General features: G+C 53.2%; 1 protein-coding gene across 15 annotated transcripts in view; it reads right to left on the reverse strand.

Annotated features, from left to right (window-relative positions):
* Positions 1–4,727: 4,727 nt before the first annotated feature.
* Positions 4,728–20,122, reverse strand: part of Pemt (phosphatidylethanolamine N-methyltransferase) — a 73,877-nt gene continuing 58,482 nt past the window's right edge. For 11 of the 15 annotated variants that reach the window (XM_087569962.1, XM_087569952.1, XM_087569961.1 and 8 more), the window contains 5 exons: positions 17,754–17,869; positions 9,731–9,876; positions 7,923–8,034; positions 5,269–5,343; positions 4,728–4,986 (listed from right to left, as the gene is read on the reverse strand). In XM_087569962.1, coding sequence (XP_087426088.1) covers positions 4,929–4,986; positions 5,269–5,343; positions 7,923–8,034; positions 9,731–9,876; positions 17,754–17,869 — 507 coding nt within the window. In that variant the 3' untranslated portion in view covers positions 4,728–4,928. The remainder of the gene's footprint in view (positions 4,987–5,268; positions 5,344–7,922; positions 8,035–9,730; positions 9,877–17,753; positions 17,870–20,122) is intronic. The other 4 variants (XM_087569964.1, XM_087569965.1, XM_087569963.1 and 1 more) reach the window with 2 other exon arrangements.

A 20,122-nucleotide genomic window follows, 5' to 3' on the forward strand; every position in this document is an offset into this window, starting at 1 on the left:
GGAGGTGTAGCCCTGTTGGAGTGGGTGTGTCACTGTGGGTGAAGGCTTAAGACCCTCGCCCTCGCTGCCTGGAAGTCAGTCTTCCACTAGCAGCCTTCAGATGCTGAACTCTCAGTTCTGCCTGCACCATGCCTGCCTGGATGCTGCCCTGTTCCCACCACAATGATAATGGACTGAACCTCTGAACCCATAAGCCAGGCCCAATTAAATACTGTCCTTTATAAGACTTGCCTTGGTCATGGTGTCTGTTCACTGCTATCTTCCCACATGACAGGTGCGGGTACCCTGCCCCTCTTCTCTAGTGCTCCTCACCCTCATAGTGGCAGAGGCAGGAGCCCGGAACTGAGACACACATGGGCCTAGTGCTGTCACTCTCTCAAGTGCCACCAGCATCTGTCACCCATCTCTCCTACCAAAGCAGGAAGACCCCGGCCATGAAAGAGCAGTGGGGTACACAATATCCCTCTCCACAGTGCAGGGGCACACTGCACTCCCTCTCTGCCCCAACCCTCTGAGCAAAGTCCTACTGGCTGGCTTGGAGAAGCAAATTAGCTCCTGCTTCCAACCTTCCTACAGCCTCCCACACGAGCCTTCAGGGATCCTTTGGAGGCCAAATTGGAATAAATGATGTGTTAGGCAGAGGGCCAGGGAGCAGGAAAGGGACCCTGCAACTTCCCACCCCACAAAGAAGATCCTGTCTTCAAGGCCAGTTCATCTGGGCTGGGCTGGTTTCACTGGCCTATGGCGCCCAGAATCTTCCAAGTGACCAGATGCCCATGGTCATTACCCGATAGATGGCGCAGTCCCTTGGCGCTCGCTCTGCCGGGCCTTGGCGTACACCACGCCTGATGCCTGGAATCACTGCCCTCCAGTTTGTTTTCTTTGCCTGGTGCTCTCAACATCGATGTCACCATCAGAAAAGTACCATCTGACCACGCACCTCAGCGGAAGACCAGGTTCCATGCCATTACCATGAGAAAACAAAAAAACAAACGAAAAAAAGTGTCTGGCTATCTAGATTCCATCTCAGGAAAGAAGGATGCTCATCGAAAGAGGAACGTGAGTGGTGGAGACGCCATAAAGAACTGCTGAGCGGTCACAAGTGCGTGCTGCTCGTGACCTAGGAACTGCATTCCTAAGCATATACCCCAAAGCAATGGGAACATCTGTAAGTGTGAAGATGTGCACACGGGTGTTCACAATGGTGTGTCAGTCACAGTCGCCCTGAAGGGAAAACCACCCAGTGTTCACCCACTGAATGGATACACAAGACACTATCTACCTACAGTGGAGTGTTCAGTGGTAAAAAGGAAAAGGGTCTTCTATGGCTTGAGCACCCCCATCAAAGCACCCACTGAATCTGGAGCCCCACAGGAAGTTGTCAGAGAGCAAACTTAGTTACCTGTGGAGGCTGGTAGTGGGACCTCCCTCTGGGAGAGATCACGGTTAAGCGAGAGCACAGAGTAGGACTGCAGTCCAGTGGGACTAGGGCTTCATTAGAAGACAGCAGAGAGGTGAGGCAGGATGTGTGGTCTCATCATGCAAGGTGCCAGGTCTCCACCAGCAAGGACCTCACCGACTATGGACACTTGCTAGTCTGGTGGTTGAGAGTCTGGGCCCCCAAAGGGTGCTCTCAGGAGGTGGCAGACCTCTAAGAGGTGGGGCCTGGTGGGTAGTCTCTAGGCTATTGTGAGAGTGACTTTGAATGTGGTTGTAGGACCCCAACCCCTTTCTCATTTACTCATTTACACTTCTTGGCCATTGGGTGAGCAACCTGCCCTACTATGTGCTCCCGCCACTGCACTGGCTTCATCTGGGCTGGAAGCCACACAGCCACTGATCGGGGGCAGCCCCAGCTCTCTGGCAACCAGCCCACTTCAGACTTTTGAGCCTCCTGGCAGGTTCCACCCCATCCCTGTCTCCTGCTGGATTCTAAGTGCACACTCGGGTCCAGATACACGGGCCCAGTCCTGCTGAGTACATGAAGACGACGCCCTTGGTCTGTGGTCCTCAGAAAAATGTTTAGGTCTCACTCCTCTCCCCCGAACCCCCTGCAGCCTCTTCTCACCTCTGAAATCACATGATCTCCATGTCTGCCTTGGCTGTTGCCTCCGCCCTGTTGTCAGGGAGTTGGGGCTGCTCTTCCCTCTGCCCATACCCACACCTGGCACTGAGCCAGTCGGTACATGAAGGTACTGGATACCAGTGATAGAGGTTAGCCTCTTGGTGCAGGGGACTGGACAAGAAGACCCCAATGGCAAAGAGGGCCATCTTTGCATCCTTGGTATCAGGGTACAAATGTTTCTCCAGCCCAGCCTTCCCAGGATACCCACCTGAGCTTCAGGATAGGACAGGCATGGTACCATCTACAGTGAGCTTCAGGATAGGACAGGCATGGTACTATCTACAGTGAGGAAGAAAGTAAAGGCTGCCTGCTTCAGTGGTCCTGTCACTCACACCCACCAGAAGGGGTGTGAGGGAGGGGCGGGGCTCAGGATGACAGCCCTAGACTCGTCAAGGGCCCAGGGAAAAAAGGCTCTGAGGCCACACTAAGAAAAGGTGTGACTCTTGTCTGCCCAACTGGGGTCTCTAGCTAATGCTCTGGCCTGAGATGGGGAGCCCAGGCCTCAAAGGGCCTGGAAATGTGAGGCAGGGGACCTGTCCACAGTGGATGGTAAGCCTGGGTGCTTGTAAAAGCCCATGCAAGCCCTGGCCAGGCTCCTGGGTGACAAGAACAGGGTGTCAGGAGGGCAGCAGTCTTAGATGCTGTCTGTCTCTTGAGCCCACAGGACTGGATAGCCCAGGGCTGGAATAGGCATAGACTGATCCTCTGGATCCCCAAATCTCACAGGGTTTTCTGGGCCAGTGAGGCACCCTGGCAAAGGCACGCAGCTGAGACTAAAGAGATGAGGGTCTCTGGTGAGTTGGGACAATTGTCCCTAAGTCATCCATCAGAAGCCCGGAGGCCTGAAGGTCAGGGCGGTTCTGGCTGCTAATGGCCACATAGTGACAGAGAGCAGAGGAAGGCTATTCATTGGCTCCCTCTGATGCCTGAGTGTCAACTTGTGACCCCACCTTCTTGGTCACTTGTGCTCTGCCTAATACATCCCTGTAGTGAGAATTCTGGGATTTCTTTTGGGTTTCTTTTCTTTTGGAAACCACAGAAATATAAGAATGTTTTTGTTTTAATCCCAGGTATGGGATATGGGTCGCACAATCTGCTTCAGACTGCCCACAGCAGCTACGATTTGCCTCGTGCTCCAGAAGGGGTGTGGCTTTTGCCACCCTGTGATGTTTGGAATTCTGAGGGACTTCTCAGAGTCTGCAAAGGCTAGAGCCCCAGCAGGTGGGTTTGGTGGCTGTTTGCTAAGTAGCCATGTGCAGAGAAGAAATCCGAGATCCTGACGGCAAGGATCAAACTTGCTCCAAGGCCCCCAGTCAACAGGAAGTGGTCTAAGGATAGCACTGCTCCCTTTCCAACCCCTGACTTTATCCAGGGATCTCTTTTCTTTCCTCTCTATCCTCCTTTCCCCTCGTCCAGAGTTAGGTGGTTGAAAGGGTAGAAGGAAAAGGGTGGAGAATGGTGCGAGAGGAGCCCACAAAGTGGCAAAAGCTCAGCCTCACACATCCAGTCTCTCAGCAGAATTTCACACAGCTCAGAAGACTGTAGGGGTGGCCGCCATATCTTGCCTTTAGGCGTCAATCTCGGTGGAACTGACCGTGCTGTTTAATCTGATAGACCCTCGAGTTGTGGATTTGGTCTAACACTTGTGTTATGTTAATTGGATTCGCAGAATTGTACGAGAATCCACACATAAGATGTAAGACACCGAGGGTCCCTGTCCCCCGTTAGCTTTGACTGATAAATAAAGTTGCCGGTGGCCAATGGCTGGGCAGGGAGACAGAGGCGGGATTTTAGGATCCTCGGGTAAAGGGACCCAGAGAGGAAGGAGAATTGAAAACTGCCTTGATGGGAAAGGAGAAGGGCCAGGCCTGAGAAGGGCAGGACAGAAACAGCCAACATATAAGGGACAGGAATCATGGCCCAGCAGGGCTGCAGGCCTGGGTCCAGGTGGCCAGGATGGAATTTGGTAAGTAATAATTCAGGAATATCGGAGGGGAGAGTGTGCTAGTATGGAGGCTTGGAAGTGGCCCAGTCATTGAGCCGATTAAGGCATATTAAATAAGGTTTTGTGTGTGTGTGTGTGTGTGTGTGTGTGTGTGCCTGCGTGCCTCTGTGTGTGTGTGTGTGTGTGTGTGTGCCTGCGTGCCTCTGTGTGTGTGTGTGTGTGTGTGTGTGTGTGTGTGTGTGTGCCTGTGTGTCTTTCATTTGGGAACCCAGAATATTGGGTGGGTGGTGAGGAACTCATGCTGCCACTGCCACTGCCACTGTGTGAAACACTACTCAACTAGGACACCTCCACTCTTGGGTTGGTGGCTGCTGGACTGGGTTCTAGGCATCAAGGGCATGTCCTGGGAGTGCCAGGGCATGAATTGCAGGTGACCAGGGTGTCTGCTGCCTAGGAAAGGCTGTGGTTGCAGCCAGTTCTGTTGTTGAGGTCTTCTGACAGTTCTCTGTGAATCCTAGACAGCACGAGAGGCTGGACTGGAAAGAAAAGGCCAAACCAATCCAGCCCAGAAGCCCTCAAGGGATGCTGCCCCTTGCCCTGCCCAGCCCTCACAAACCCACTCCTGGGACCAGGATGGGAATGGGACCAGAGAGGTGCTGAGGTCACAAAGCCTTTATTAGTGTGTCAGGGATTGGTGGGGATGGGGGTCTCAGCAGTCACATGACATAATGCCTGAGACCCCCATGACTGGTTTCCAAGGCACAGGTACAATGGCCAGCGCTGCTCTCCCCGAGAAGGGTTGTTGCTTGGGTCAGCCGGGAGGCCAGTCCGGCTTTCCAAAGGTCCCTCATGGCCCTGTCAGCTCCTTTTGTGCAACCTGGTGGCTTTCCGCCGGTAGATCTCCGCAGTGAAGGGCCTGCGGGCAGGGAAACGCTGCAGTAGGCTGTGCCAGGAGATGGCTGCTCCACAGACCCACATTCCCACTGTCACCAGAGCTTGCCTAGAGGCTTCAAAGAGCAAAGAGGGTCCTGGAGCGACTGGGGCCACCTCCTAGCCTGCCTAGGTCTCGGGTACCAGTGTGCACCCTCCCACTCCCAGCCTCTCAAGCCTGTGAGGCTTGCCAGACCACATGAAGGAAGTGCTTCCAAGTGAGAGGCTCGGTCTAAATGCCCATGACACCAACCACACATCTACTCACTCTTCAAACAGGAGAGCAACCACGTAGACGAGTGCCACCAGCACCGTCAACAGCAGGCCTGTAGGGCTGGCGTGCCTGTAGACAGACAGACCGTCAGTCGGAAGGACCATGCGCTCCTGCCAACATAGAGTGTGGTCCCTGCTGATGCTGGAATTCCTCTGGTGGGTGAGCTAAGCCTGGTGGTGCCCCCTCCTAGGTCTGTTTTCTAGAGAGGCCCAGGGAGACAGGAAGGCAACAATGCCCCTGTGAGGCAGTCGCTGCTTCTTCGTGTGCTGAGACCCAGGCCGGGGGACAGGGAACACGTTCACTGCCCACCAGTGTTCTGAGGAAATAAGTCTCTGGTAAGAAAGCCAACCCAGGGCTGCCATGAGCACATGGCCTCTTGGACAGACTTTGCCACCTAGGCTCTGGCCCACACACGGGTGCAGCTGGTAGCCACTACCCAGGGTGGCCTGGGCTGTGGGAAAGATCTTCCCACAGCAAAGCCTTCCCACCCCCACCCCCCGAGCCAGCAGCCTCACACTGGCCCTTGCCAGTCTTGCTCCCTAAGACCCACTTGGACCTCACACTAGCCAGTCTGTCCATGTGATGTCTGGGAGGGCAGGGGCATAGGACACAAGACCCGCTTGATACTACCCCAGCCTCTGAGCTGAACTTCAGCATCCTAGCCCACAGACAGGGGTCCTTGCAGAATGTACCCAGCATTTCTGTCATGGCTCTCTGCAGGTGACCAGTCTCTGACCTCACTCTGCCAATGAATACAGACAGCCTGTTAGTGACAGCAGGGAGGAGCCCAAGCATGTCTGCCTCAGATTTCCAGAAATAGCTGCTGCTGAGCTGCCCCAGTCTATTTCTATGGTTACCTCTGGCTCTTCTGGCTCCTGCAGGGCCTGGACTGCTCCATCCACCTCAGCAGGGAAGGAATAAACCAGAAGGGACAGAAATGGGCCTGAGGTAACCATAGGATCTGCTCTCCTTGACTGACCCCATTACACATCTAGTCCAGCAAAGGGCAAAGGGCATGAGAATGTGTGGCTCTGATAGAGCCCCTCCATCTTGCTCGCTCCGAAATGCCCTCATGGACCTCACATTGGCCAGTCTGTCCATGCATCTGCTTGGGAGGGGCAGGGACACAGGACACCTCTACTGCACAGCACAGATCACGAGGCTCAGTCACCCTTATGGTCTGGCCACCCCTTCTGCCACTGCCCCAGGCCTTGAGGGGAACTTCTCCCCCAACTCTTTCAGGTCTCAACTTGTGCCTAGCTTAGCTGGGCTCTAAATTAGTATTTTGTCTTTGTTGTCCCTTTCAACTTGGAACTTGGAACAGCTCCTGATGTCTGTGTCCTGGCCTCAGAGGGACTGTAGCCATGATGTCCTCCTATCCATCCGAGCTAAATAAGCGCTTTGTCCCCAGACATGGTTCAGCTGTGGTTCTGGCCACACGGGGATCTGTAGGTCAGCAAAGACTCTGGTGGCTGGCTAATGAAACCTCGCTCCTTAGGGAGAGCCCTTAATACAACACTGGCTACCACAGTAGCCACTGTACACCACAGTTCAGTACTATACAAGAAGCTGGCAACGCTGGCTATGCCTTGGAGCCAGGAACTTAAGTACCAAGGCCATCTCTGCCCCAGATGTGTATACGCCCTGAGGTGAGTGCAGTCTTCCACCTGTTTCCCCACCTCTCATGGGAAAGGATGATTCCTTCCGTCATGATTCCTAAACCAATTGCCTATGACAGCCACTGATATGGCCCCAGCAAAAGGCTGTGGGAAGACACGACAAACCTTCCCTGTCTTGATCCAAGATGATGGGATGGGTAAGAGTGCTCCCAACTGCTCTAGACAACAAGCTCTCCAGCAGGGGTTAGGTGCTATGGGCAAATACCCCCTCCTGCCTCATCTAGCAGCACCATGGTCAATGCAAGTTCAAAGATCTGCTGGGAGTTGGTGATGTGGGCATGAACAATCCTGTCAGCTGGTTCCCTATACTGGCCTATCTTCATGGAAACCTTGATCCAGAGTTTGACTTCCTAATAACCCAGGATACACAAGACAGCCCCAATGGCAGGTGATAACACTGAGCCCAGATCAAGGAGCCCAGAGTACCCCACTCCTTGTTACAGGGCTGGGGAGATAGAGGACTGGAGAGAGCAGGGGCTGTGGGCAGCCTGCTGAGTCAGCGTCTCCTGCCATGATGCATCTCTAACGAGCGCTCAGATGAAGGCCTCATGCCCAGTCTGCTGGGCCTTTGCGCATCAGTGCTGTTTGGAGGCACTGGTAGGTGTCACGTGTTCCTGAGAGCCTAACCTGGCCACTCCAAGCTCAGAATGACCTTTACTCTCGGGCACCAGGCACTACTGGTGATAGAAAGGGGCATGTGTATGGCTCTGCCGGAAGAAAGGAGGCTAAGACAGGCAGGCCACTGATCACTGACTCAGGGCCTGGGAAACCCAGAGGAGGCAGGAAGGAGTTGCTAGAGGAGGGGACACCACCAGTTGGGTTTGGAAGAATAGACTCGGGATGAATTCAGGTGCATTCCAGTCAAAGGAGCAACATGCATGCAGCATGGCAGAGGAACCTACGTGTGCTGGGAGGTCAGGAGGCTGTGGGAAGAGGACACCTAGAGTCCTGAGGGCCACAAGTACTCACATAAGTGCCCAGCCTAGGTAGTTGGCTGTACTTCCCCAGTACATGGGGTTGTCCAGCACGCTGAAGGGAAATGTGGTCACTCTGGACTCCTTGAGGATCCCAAAGTAGTCACCTGTGGATGAGATGGGGTGGGCATGAGGCTCACTCAGCCTGCTGTGTCCTTGGACATGTTATTACTGAAGCCAACACCTAGTGAGCCTTGAAGGAGCTGCAGGGGAGGTGCCCCAGGAGGCTTCCAGGTAACAGTGGGATCCGAGCCCAAGGCATCCATGATGGGAGCCTTCCCAGGAGCTCCACACGTGAGCTGGGCACTGAGATGCTCTCAGCTTGGTCCTCTCCTCTTTTGTGCCCCCATACACTGGCCTCCTCCTTCTCCCCACAAGATGCCTCTGTGTCTACCTGTCCCTCTCTTTAGAAGCTGCACAGCTGCTTCCTGAGTAGCTCCCTCCCTCCCTCCTTCAGAGCCCTTCCCATCTGCCTGGCTCTGCCCCTCCCCCCACCTACCCTTCCTATCTATTCCCCACCCCCAGGCCTGAGCCAGGCCTTATTCTTTCCCTTGGGCTGGCCAGGGGCTTGGGTGTCAGCATTTGTTTTGTTAGCTTGATGCAGACTGGAGTCACCTGGGAGGAGGGAGGTGGTGGTCCTGGGTTGTGTAAGAAAGATGGCTGAGCACGCACGCCTCTAAAAGCAAGGCAGTAAGGAGTGTTTCTCCATAGTCTACTTCAGTTCCTGTCTAAATTTCCAGCCTTGGCTTCCATCAGCGACGGACTGTGAGGGGCTGTGACATTTAAGCCAAGTATATCCTTCCTTCCCAGGTTGCTTTTGGTCATGGTATTTCTCACAGCGACAAACTAGGACATGTTAGCTGTGGCTCCAGCCTGCCCACCATATGCTTCCTGTCACTCTAGAGGTCAGCCCAGGGGAGTTGACATAAGGGGAAACTATCAGACGGCTGGTCACCCAACCCCCTCTGCATGCATAACCGGGCCACTCTCACAGAACAAGGCATCTATCTGGTCCAGGTCTCTACCTGGTGAGTGTCTCCACTGGGCCAGGGCAGCCTTTCCCTCCTTTGTCCTCCCACCCCCACCCCATTAGACCAGAAAAACAATGCAGCTTCGTCCTGCGCAGAAAATAGGACAGCCAGCCCAACAAGAGGGGCACTGCAGGAGGGGCCTAGTAGAAACTGGTGCTGTCATTGTCAGGGACAAAAGGTACAAAAGTCCAAGAGGCTGCCCAGGGACCACTGGGGGGGAAGCAGGAAGCGGGGCAGTGGAGCCTGACAGTGGGTGGCACAGAAACCTGCTTCAGGCTGAGTCACAGGAGAGGAGCCATTCTGCCCTACTTCCTAAGCTTGCCAGACCCTCTGCTTTCTAGGCCACTTCTACCAAAGTCACCTTAGCGCTGCCTGCACCCCTCAGACCCTCCTCTGCTCACTTTCCCCATCTGGTCCTGACCACCACTGTGGGCACTGCAGTCTGCCCTCTGCCACACCTCTCCAGCACTGCTGCCTGCACCCTCCATCTAACAAGGACTGAGAGCCTTCTTCAAGTGGAGCTGAGTCCAGGAGGGCACTCTGGGCCCATCAACCAGGACTAGGGTCTTTCCTTGTCTCTCAGGGAGCAGCCTGATGCCCAGAGTCTGATGAGCGAACAAAACTGAAAGTCCTAGCTGTGATAAGTGGGGACCCACCCCCACCCCGTGATTCTCAAGGCATGCCAGAGGTAGCAGACAGCAGCCACTGGACTCTGCTCCTCCCTGAGCCCCAGTGAACTTGCCCACAGTCATCCCATACCTCCGGGTCTTACCTAGAAAGGTCCCAGTGAACCCCAGTGCATAGAAGCTGGAGAGCACAAACACGAGTCCCCAGCCCAGGAGTGCAAGGCCCAGGAAGTAGATGGTGTGGCTATCCAGGCCCTCCATCTTGGGCTGGCTCATCATGGCCTGTGTGAAGCTGTAGAGCAGGGGACATGGAGAGACAGCATGTCATAGCATGTACGGCAGAGTTGTCAGCCCCAGGATCATGTGCTCAGTACCACAGAGGCGCTGCAGGTAGGGCCTAGGCTCCCGCATGAACTGCTTCATCTTTAGTGTCCTGAGGACAGAGCAAGACCAAAGGCCCAGTTTCTTATCTTCTTAACAAGAAGTCACAGATTCTGACATATATACAAATTGTCCTTAATTTTAGAAATAGGTCATCATGAAAGCCATTTATGGCTTCATACATGCTAGCGTGGGCCAGTCCAAGGGCCATCACACTCAGGTCCTGTCGACTTGCACAGCAAGCGGGGATTAAGCTCATGAAGAACAGGCACATGTGCAGTGCACAGTGCTCAGCAGGCCTGGGTCTGAGTCTGGCCTGTGCAGGGCAGGGCAGGCAGCAGGCCCAACACTTAAGAGATCTGAGCTCGGCATATGCGGTGTGCAGCGATGAACCCATTCTCCCTGCAGACCCAGGCCTGACGCTGGCTGTGCCCCACACTACTCATTAGCTTGCCCTGGCTCCTGCACAGGCCAGGCCACACCTGGGAAACTAAAAGTCCCACTAAGGGCCCTTTATGTCCTCTCCTCAACTAGGCTTTGTGGCCAAGTGCTGGCAGGCTCTGAGTCTGAGCAGAGGGACTGAACGGTGGCAGCGTCAGTGGCCATGGAGGGCAGGTTCTCTGGCACTGGCACTGGAGAGGGTGGAGGGTTCAGGGAAGCAGGCTGGTAATGGGTCTGAGCCTAGCCAGGAGGGTGTGGCCAGTGACAAGAGAAAGCACTGAATGTGCCAGGGGCAGAAAAAGGAGGATGTGCAAGGCCAGCACTTGTGCACAGCACATTTCCATTTTGTCCACAATCAGGAGATGTGGAGATTAGTTACACTGCAACTACATAGACTTCTCTCTATAGGTTCCCCCAAACCACTGACCCACCCACCCATCTGTCCATCCACCTATACGTCCACCCACCCATCTACCCACCCGTCTGTCCATCCATCTATTCATCCACCTACCTACCCACCTACTTACCCACTTACCCTGTCTTCCCCAGTCTCTACACATACCCATCAACACATCCACCCACCCTTCTCCTTCCATTCATTAACCTAGTCACTAGAGACCCAGATACCTACTTATCCATCTACCCATGTAGCCATCTGCCTCCACCCAGAGGCTTCTTCTCTTTCATCAGGACACATTCAGCACTGGGGAAGGTAGGTACTGTAATTCTATTCCTGGACCACACTAAATTTTGCCCCCTTGGAATTCTTCCTACCAATCTGAGTTCAGCTCTCAGAAACTGTTGTTGGCTCTCAGTACAGGCCAGGAGGTAGATGGGAGAGAAGGAAAGACAAAGAGAAGGAAAGACAAAGGCCATGGAGGCTACTTGCTTCTTGACTACACTGCATAAGGACCCATGGCACAGAGAGAAGGGTTGGTTCTTCAACAGGCTGGGAAGCTCCAACCGCCTAGAAGCCTCTGAGCTCCGTCTACCTGAATCGAGGACAGACAGCCTGTGGGTCTCTTTCTGGCCAGCCCTGGCCACTTGTCTTGAGTTCTCGGGAACGTCATCAGTGGCCACAAGAGCTGCCAGCTCCAAGAAGCTCAGCTGAGAACTGAGGAAGAACCTGCATGGTAGGGATGTTATAGAGACTACTCCAGCTTAAGGAATGGCTAGAACTAAATACCTTAAGGCTCAGAGAAAGTGCAGAACAAGAGGTGTTTGGAAGGGGCTGCACAACTAGGAAATGTATGCATGAGGTGCAGCAGAGGACCAAGAGACTGAGGGTCTCTCCGGAGGGAGACTCTGCTGGAAATGACCTTCCTGCCAGTGACTTCTGGCCTAGCTGGGAAGAAAGGAGATTGCAGACAAGGTCTGGAGCCCTTAGCAGACATCTCAAAGGCTCAGTCCTGCCCCTGTGCCTAAGGATGGTCCTGTTTTTATCCTGGCTCTGTTTATACCTCCAGTTTCTTCCAGTGGGTGTGCTTAGAGTAGGGCAAATAAGCCAAGTCCACCATCGGTCTTAGCTCAGGCTGCCAAGACGGAGTGTATGTGTGTGTGTGTGTGTGTGTGTGTGTGTGTGTGTGTGTGTGTGTGTGTGTGTAGGGGTGTGTATCTGCATATATGTAGGTGTGTCTGTGTAGGGGTGTGTGTGTGTAGGTGGGTATGTGTATGTGTATGTGTGTGTAGGAGTGTATGTGTTTGTATGTGTATAGGGGTGTGTGTGTGTGTGTGTGTGTGTGTGTGTGTGTGTGTAGGTGGTAGAGAGTAGGGAGTGTGTCTCATCCTACCTTGGTAGCCTACACATGATACAGAGGCTCACTAGAATTGGTGCCTAATTCGGGTGGCTGGTTACACTTTCATGTACCATGAAAGCACAGCCCATCCCACAGGGAGAATCAACAGGGAGCAAGGAGCTCTGTGGCCACATTCCACAGCAGAGCCGGGTAACAGGAGCAATTCTTCCCTCAGAGCTACTCTGCACTGGGGTTTCAGGGATGGAGTTCATTCCTGGGCTTTGGCTTCTGTTTTCTTATTTAAATTTTATGTGTATGAGTGTTTTGCCTGCATGTATGTCTGTGTACCACTTGTATGCCCGGTGCCTGTGGAAGCCAGAAGTCATATCCCCCGGAACTGGAGTTACAGATGGTCACAAATCACCAGGTGGGGGCTGGGAATTGAATCTGAGGCCTCTAGAATAACAAGTGCTCTTAACCACTGAGCAATCTCTCCAGCCCCTTGAGTTCCATGTTTTGCATTGGACTGAAATTTCAGTCAACAATGAGACAGACTGGAGGCTGCCTGTACTCTGCTCCTCACGCCAGACCATGGCCACTTGAGTGTGCACAGCTCCAGAGAGGTTGTCCTGCCCGTGCTTCTATGGCTTTAACCAGTGGGCTGCATTTGCAGACAGCCATACATGGGATGGCCTGAACTCTCTCCCCTCAGGCTTCTCTTCACAGTCCAGCTCAGTCAAGTAAGATCAGGGAACTAGGCATCTGGTGGGCTTATTTTCCTAACATAGAGCATAGTAAGTTATCAATCATCTCAGCCACATTGTCCCCAGAGCAAGGGCTGGAATTCACGGCTACCACACTGCACTAGTCAAAGCACCTTCTCCAAGCTTCCCTCAGCCCAGCAGCACTCACTCCAAGTGTCAGGAGAGAGGCAGCAGTGTGGATAGGAGGAAGTCTGGCCACTGGCTGGCCCTGCTTCTCCTGTCCTGTGAGCAAGCAGGTCCCCAGCCCTGTCATGAGATGCACATATCACTGTTACTCAAAACTCCAGGCTGCGTTGGGGCCTCAGGTGAGGGGACAGATACAGTTCTACCTGGGTACCATTCTAGCTGGCCTCCCTCTCCCCTCTCTGGGGTCAAAAACAAAACAAAACAAAACAAAAACAAAAACCACGACTCAGATTTCCCCTCTGATTCTCTAGCCATGGTCAGGGATCTCCATTAAGAGACAGCAGGGAGACAAGCCAGGTTCTAGTGGTTCCCTGTGTCCACACTGTGCCCAGGGGCCTTTCTTTAGCCTGTGGCCCATGAGTGGGCTGCACCTGAGACTGGCTGCAGGCAGGAGATGGGGGTGCTGGGGAAGGGGTTTCAATGGATGTCTCCCAAGCCATTAGGCTCCCTCCTCTCTCAAGACACAGCCAGAGCACAGCAAGAGCAAACAGTGCTTTCCTAAACACTTCCTTGAGTCTAGACTTTGCCTTAAGCTTCAAATAACAAGTTAGCTTATTCTGCCTGCTCTCTTTCCAGATCACCAGCTAGTGCTGGCCAGCTGATGCACAGTGAGTCCTAGGGACTCACCACCTCCTGTGGAGCCCTGGCATCACAAGAAGATTGACTTGGCTCAAGCACACACGTGTTCTCCTACCAAGCTGACTTAATAAGACACATAACCATCTGGGGTCATATCACCCCAAGTGACATGGACAAAGTCAGAGGGAGTCTCCAGAACAAGGGCTGGCATGTGGCCTGCAGTGCAGCACTTGCCTAGCAGTATAAAGCCTGGGCTTGGTCTCCAGGACCACAAACAGAAACAGGCACTAGGCTGACTCCAGGAGACTGGGTAGGTTGGCATTGCAGAGGACAATGGGAGGTGGTACCACCTCACAGGCATAGGTTACCACCTAGGATGGAGAAAATGTTTGAGAATCAGACAACAGGGGGACTGCACAAAGCTGGGAACAACCAAGTGTCACCCCATTGTGTACTAGATTGTGTGTGTGTGTGTACTTGAACATCTCCCCAGAACACACACCTATACATGGGTTACAGTGAGACACTAGGGGGACTAGATTAGAAGGTATAACCAGGGAACCAAGGGACAGGGTCTTCCCAGCCCTCTGCTGGAGTCCAGGGCTTGAGAAAGTGCCTGGTCCAGGCACAGAAGCACCCTCACCTGCTCTTGCTAAGGGTCCGTGTATCAGCTAGAAGATATTTTTCTATGTGACCCAGGATGGCTTTGACCTCCTGGGTTCAATCATTAGTCCTGTCTCAGTCTCTCAGGTAGCTGGCACCACAGGTACTCAGTTCACTGTACCCACTGACCCCTCTCCCCATGGTGTCTAACTTAGCCCAAGCTGGGCTGTGGTGCCATCATGGCACCACCCTCCAGACCCCACTAAGTCAGTCCCTTCACATGCAGGCATCCATGCCAATGAGCCTACCCTGGCTCCTACTTTCCTCCTGGGAGTAGCTACCAGTCCATTTCAGAGGAGGAAGTCAAAGCTCACGGAGGGAACCTGCTCAGGGTCACCAGCATTAAGGGGCAGAGCTGAGGCTGACCAAGGACTTTCCCCAGGCAGGCTCTGATTCACACTGGAATCCAGAGAAGGCTCTTCAGCCAGGGATGCTTGGGATACCTTCCTATATCAGTGAAAGCAAAATGCTTCCCTTCTATTATGATGGTCACTGTCTTTTGACAGAGGGCTCAGTGTTGGCAGGCGTGTAGAGAAACTGGACCACTCTGAAGCTGCCAGTGGGATGCAGGGTAGCGCGGCCACTGTAGAGAACAGGTGACGGGTTCCTAAAGCGTGAACAGCGACCCGTGGTGCAAAACTTCACTCCTAAGAACACTCTTGAGGAGACTAAGGAGATACTCAGACGCTGGCATGACATGCCGACAGCTGCACTGCTCAGTGGAGCTACAAGTGTCACCGGTGGATGGATGAGCAGAACTGGCTTAACCCACACGGCCGGACATGACAAAGTCCCGGGAAGGAGAAAGTTCTGAGACGCACTCCAGCCTGAGGTCACTGGGCTGAGTACAGTAAGCTGGTCACACACCCTGACTCCTCCTACACAAAGCTCCAGGAGAAGTGACATGAGAGTGACATGAGAGACACAAGCAGAGTGGGGGACCAGGGTCAGCCTGGTCCAGTGCTTAAAAGGTGTAGAGTTTCAACTTTATAAAATAAAGAGGGTTCTGGATATGGGTGGTAGTAACCATTATAAAACATCACTGTTTAAAGTCACTGAACCAAACCCTTGAAAATGGACAGAGGCCCAGGGCTTGCCTGATTTCTCCTTATCCAGTGGGGCACATTAAATCCTTGGCTGCTGTTTGCCTAGGATACTAAGCTTAGGCGCATTCCAAGGCTGCTCCCCTGGCCCAGTCCCAGGAAGTAGATCCCAGAAGCCCCAGGGTCTGCCTAGTCTGCATTTTTAACCAGTATCCACCCCACTTCTCCAGGGCCACTCCTCTCCAACTTTCTGGGTGCTGCAGGGGTGTTCCTTGGGGTCTGTAGCTGCAGAGGAAGCAGCAGAAACGGCCTTGAACCACCGGTGAATGAGGCCTGCTGGGAACGTTTCTGCAGGGCAGTAGCAGGCCAGTATCTCTGACCCTAGTAGCCTCTTCCCTGGGGGTTTTGCATTATGGGAAGGAAAACAGACTCCATCTGAAGCCTGGCAGGCGGAGTCCTCAGAGTGAGGCAAGGAAGTTTGACATGCAGCTCACGCCTCTAGTCCCCGAACTCAGGAAGTAGGATTGCTACAAACTCAGGGCCAGCCTGGTTTATATAAAGTAAGTTCCAGATAGCCTGGGTTACAGAGCGAGACCCTGGCCAAAAACAACAAACAAAACAAACCAGAGTTTGAGGTTTATGAAGCCAAGCAGAGCCCAGAGCAATTAAACGATCTGTCTACAGCTGGGAGATTTTAGAAAGCAGAGAAGTCAGAGACCAGCCAGGCTTGAAGCTGGTGTGTTACAGACTGGGTTGATTTGGGTCTGTCAGGAGACCTCATCCTAACAAAGACATTTAAGTATAAACCCCACAAAACGACTGAATGAGTGCTGAGACCCTATAGGACCAAGTGAGAAGTGTCCCCAGGAAGGACTTCTCACAGCTGGGGCCCTGCACTGGGGATGGGCAGAGCTGGGTGGAGTAAGAGCTTAAGTGACTCTCTGAGGTGTCAGGGGAACAGCCTCTGACTTGGCAGTATCCAAGTTAGGATGTACATGGGCTCTCTGGGTTGCCTGAGGAGCCTGAAGATGCCAGGTACCTAGTGGCACCCATTTCTGAAGGAGCTAGGAAGGGAATAGCTGATTGGCCAAGCTCACAGAGACAGCATTCCCAGACTAGATTGACTTCATCATGTTGGAGAGTGGTGAGCAGAAAGGAGGGAATTAGAGGGACAGCCTAAAGCCACACTTTTATCCTCTCATGGGGATGGTCAAGGCCACCCTACAAAAGAGTCTTCATGTGCCAGACAACTCAGGATATGTGTCACGGGAGCCATTCCCCTAAGGATGACAACCTTTGTAGCACTTGTCCAGCCAGGAGACACTGAGTAGCCTAAACCTTCAAGGCCATGAGGCACAGATGAGGTTCTGACAGACAGACCAGCTGAGTAGGACCCTTGCCCCACCCCACACTCCTAGCCCACAAGAATGGGAAAAAACCTCAAGAGTTTTCAGTCAGGGTGTCCTGCCATGGGGAAGCTTGGGTCAAATGCTTACAGAACGGGAGTATGCCGGGCCCACCACCCCTATCCCTGCCTGGCTTCCCATACACCAGACATCGGGTAACTAGACAGCCACCTCATGGTGCATCCTGTACCCACAGAGCCAAGCCAGAATGAGTGAGGTGGACAGATCAGATGTGCATGCCCTATCTGAGGGACTCCCCTCAGGGCCAGCCACAGTACATTCTGGGCACTCAACTTCTAAAGTGCAACAGCAAGTCAGGAATGAGGACTCCCTACACCACCTTCTTTATTTCCTAAAGCACCTTCTTTATTTCTGTGGCCTGTTGTGTACAAGGCCTGTGTACGCAGGCTTCCTGGGATGGGAAGCGAACCCAAGCCTCACAAGTGGCCATGCAAGTCCTGAGCTACATCTGAAAAACAGATCCCACTGCCCTCCTGCACAGCCCAAGACTCCATGGTGCACGGCTCAGCTCTGCTTCCTGCCCTCGTTACCTACACCACAACTGCTCTGGCCATTTTCTTTGCTGGCAGGAAGGTAATATGTCCTGGGCCCAAGCTTCCTAAGGATGGTCTAAGCATGGTTCCTGGTCCCTAAGGACTCCTTGCCACAGTGTCTATGTCCTGTCTCGGTATGCCATAGAAGGAGTTCTGGGGATACAGGCAAGGGGAAATTTCAATAGGTTCTGTCTCCTCTGCCCAAGCTGCCCCTATCATTGGACAATGAAATGTCACATCCAAGATCACAAGGATGTCTCTGCCAACAGAGATTCAGGACAGTAGTCTGAGGCCTCTAGGAGCAATGCTCTCTGACATTCTGACAGAACTCCCAAACACTGGTGAACCTGCCGGCCCTCCATCTCCTGACCATGACTTTCACACGGACGCCAGCCTTCATGGAGGCCCAGGCTTACCAGTGGGAGCGGAGGATGTTCAGAAGCAGGATGATGCTGCCCAGGGAATAGCAGGCTAGGTAAGGGGACCCGAAGGCTCTGCTCAGCTTGCGAGTTCTCTGCTCCCACCTTGCTACCTGCATGAAGGGCCGAGAACAAGAGTGAGAGGTGAGGTGAGGTGTTTGCTGGTACAGGAAGGGTGGGAAAAGCAGGCCTGAGTGCCCAGCCCAGTTCCAAGGAAGGTGAACTGTAGGGGGTGCAGCAACGGGGCCAGGCGGGTCTGCTACATCTCAGGGCTGTTGGCAGGATTTCTACCTTCCCTCAGTGTAGGCAGGATGGAGTGACTAACAGGCTGGCAGTCATGCCTAAATGTGGGGGCTCAGTTCTCAGGCCCTCCCGGAAGCTGTGCATCCTATCGTGCAGTTCCAAAGGCACCTATTACTCAGGAAGATACAAGCTACCATCCACAAAGGAGCCCTAGAAATGGTGGCCCCTGGCACTCTCGTGTCTCCACCAGGAACTTCCACAGGGTCATCTCAAGGGGCAAGACAAGGAGAGGCAGTCCTTCACCCTCACTGTGTGCTCAGCCTGGCCTCTCCCAAAGATACAGACTGTACAGTACGAGGGCACCAATGACTCTTCGTCTTATCATCCTTTGTTTCCAAGTCATCACATCTCAAACCTCGGTGTTCAGTAGCCAGGCAGAGGAAGCAAGCAGGAAAGTTCTCTCCCCTCTCTGCAGACCTCACCCCTGCACACATCCACATCCCAGTTGCTAGGGTTGCCCCTCTGGGCTCCTGGTGTGCTGTGCCTGACCCAGGTGCTCAGATGAACTCTGCTGCAGCGGAGAAGGGAGAAGGGAAAAGGGGTGAGCAGGATGCCAAAGGGCAAATACTCACGCTGGTGCTCTAGTTCTGGGAGCAAGTTATCCACCCCCTTCTGTGTCCTGAATATAAATATGTATGTGTGTACACAGGTATGTAGTGTACATGCATGTGTGTGTGTGTGCGTGTGTGTGTGTGTGTGTGTGTGTGTGTGTGTGTTTATTTGCAGATGGCTCTCAACTCAACTTGAAATTTTTCAATTTTAGAATGGTGGAAGGATGATGTTTGCAGTAGAAACCACTCTAAATTTGAATTTAGTTCTTCCCTGTCAGTGACATGTGATGCTCGCACAATGCTGAGCAGGGAGGTACAGCCATCAACCACATCATCCTCAGAGGGTTGACTGCTCCTCTAGAGCCAGCTATCCAGGCAGTATTTTGTGTGTGTGTGTGTGTGTGTGTGTGTGTGTGTGTGTGTGTGTTTTGTGTGTGTGTGTGTGTGTGTGTGTGCTGGGTAGCTGGAGGGGGCAGGGGGATACATGTCAATAAATGACATGAACTAGTTAAAAATGTATCATAAGGGGTTGGGGATTTAGCTCAGTGGTAGAGTGCTTGCCTAGGAAGCGCAAGGCCCTGGGTTCGGTCCCCAGCTCCGAAAAAAAGAACCAAAAAAAAAAAAAAAAGTATCATAAAATAGGTTGCGCTTCTGCCTAGCTGGGCCTGACAAAGTGGAAAGGCTGAACTGAGGTACCCATTCGGCTAGTTATGTTAAATGCATTCAGTAGGGTTTTTCTTTGTGGCCAGCAGCCCAGACCAGGCAGCCATGCCTGTTGTTCATGCCTGCCTGAAGCTCACACAGCCTCCAGCAGGCCTCCAGTGAGCTCACACTTCCAAAACTCGTGGTATGTGAACCTAGTCTGTTATCAGATCCCTGCATGTGTAGTCCTGGTCAGTGTCCACTGAAGTGGGAACTTAAGGGTTCTTTGGAAAGTTGGTTGGTGTTTTGCTGGGGCAAACACGTTTAGCTGAAGTGGACACGAGTGAGTGACTAAGGCAGACTCATGAAGGAAACATTTCCCTGAAGCAGACACAGGAGAGAGGATGTTCTGCTAAAGCAAACTCGTGAAAGAACACATGATGAAGGATTCTTTGTTAATGACACGCACGTATTGGTTCACCTTACATTGCGTAGTTGAGCTGCATTGATCAGGACTCCATAGAAAGAAACACACCAAAAAAAAAAACCCTTCTGGTCGTGTGCTGCAGTATCTTGCTACTTCCTCACTCAGGCTGATTGTCAGAGTGATGTCAGCTGAGTCAGACGCACGTGCTAAGGCAGGACATGTGCTGAGGCAGGACGTGCTGAGGCAGGACATGTGCTGCTTGGAGGGTAGAAGTAGGACTTGTTGGGCAGTGACGGAAGCAGAGCTAGCCTTGCTTACAGAGCTCGCTGTGCAATGCCTGTGAGTCTTGAGTCTTCGCTGATCTTTGCTTTCCTCAGAGAGGCACAGCCAAGAACTTCTCCTGGGTCCTCCTGCTGACTCAAGCCAAGGCTGAGGCCTGGCTG

This window comes from Rattus norvegicus, chromosome 10 (genome assembly GCF_021556685.1).
Source record: "Rattus norvegicus strain SHRSP/BbbUtx chromosome 10, alternate assembly SHRSP_T2T, whole genome shotgun sequence".
Lineage (NCBI taxonomy): Eukaryota > Metazoa > Chordata > Mammalia > Rodentia > Muridae > Rattus > Rattus norvegicus.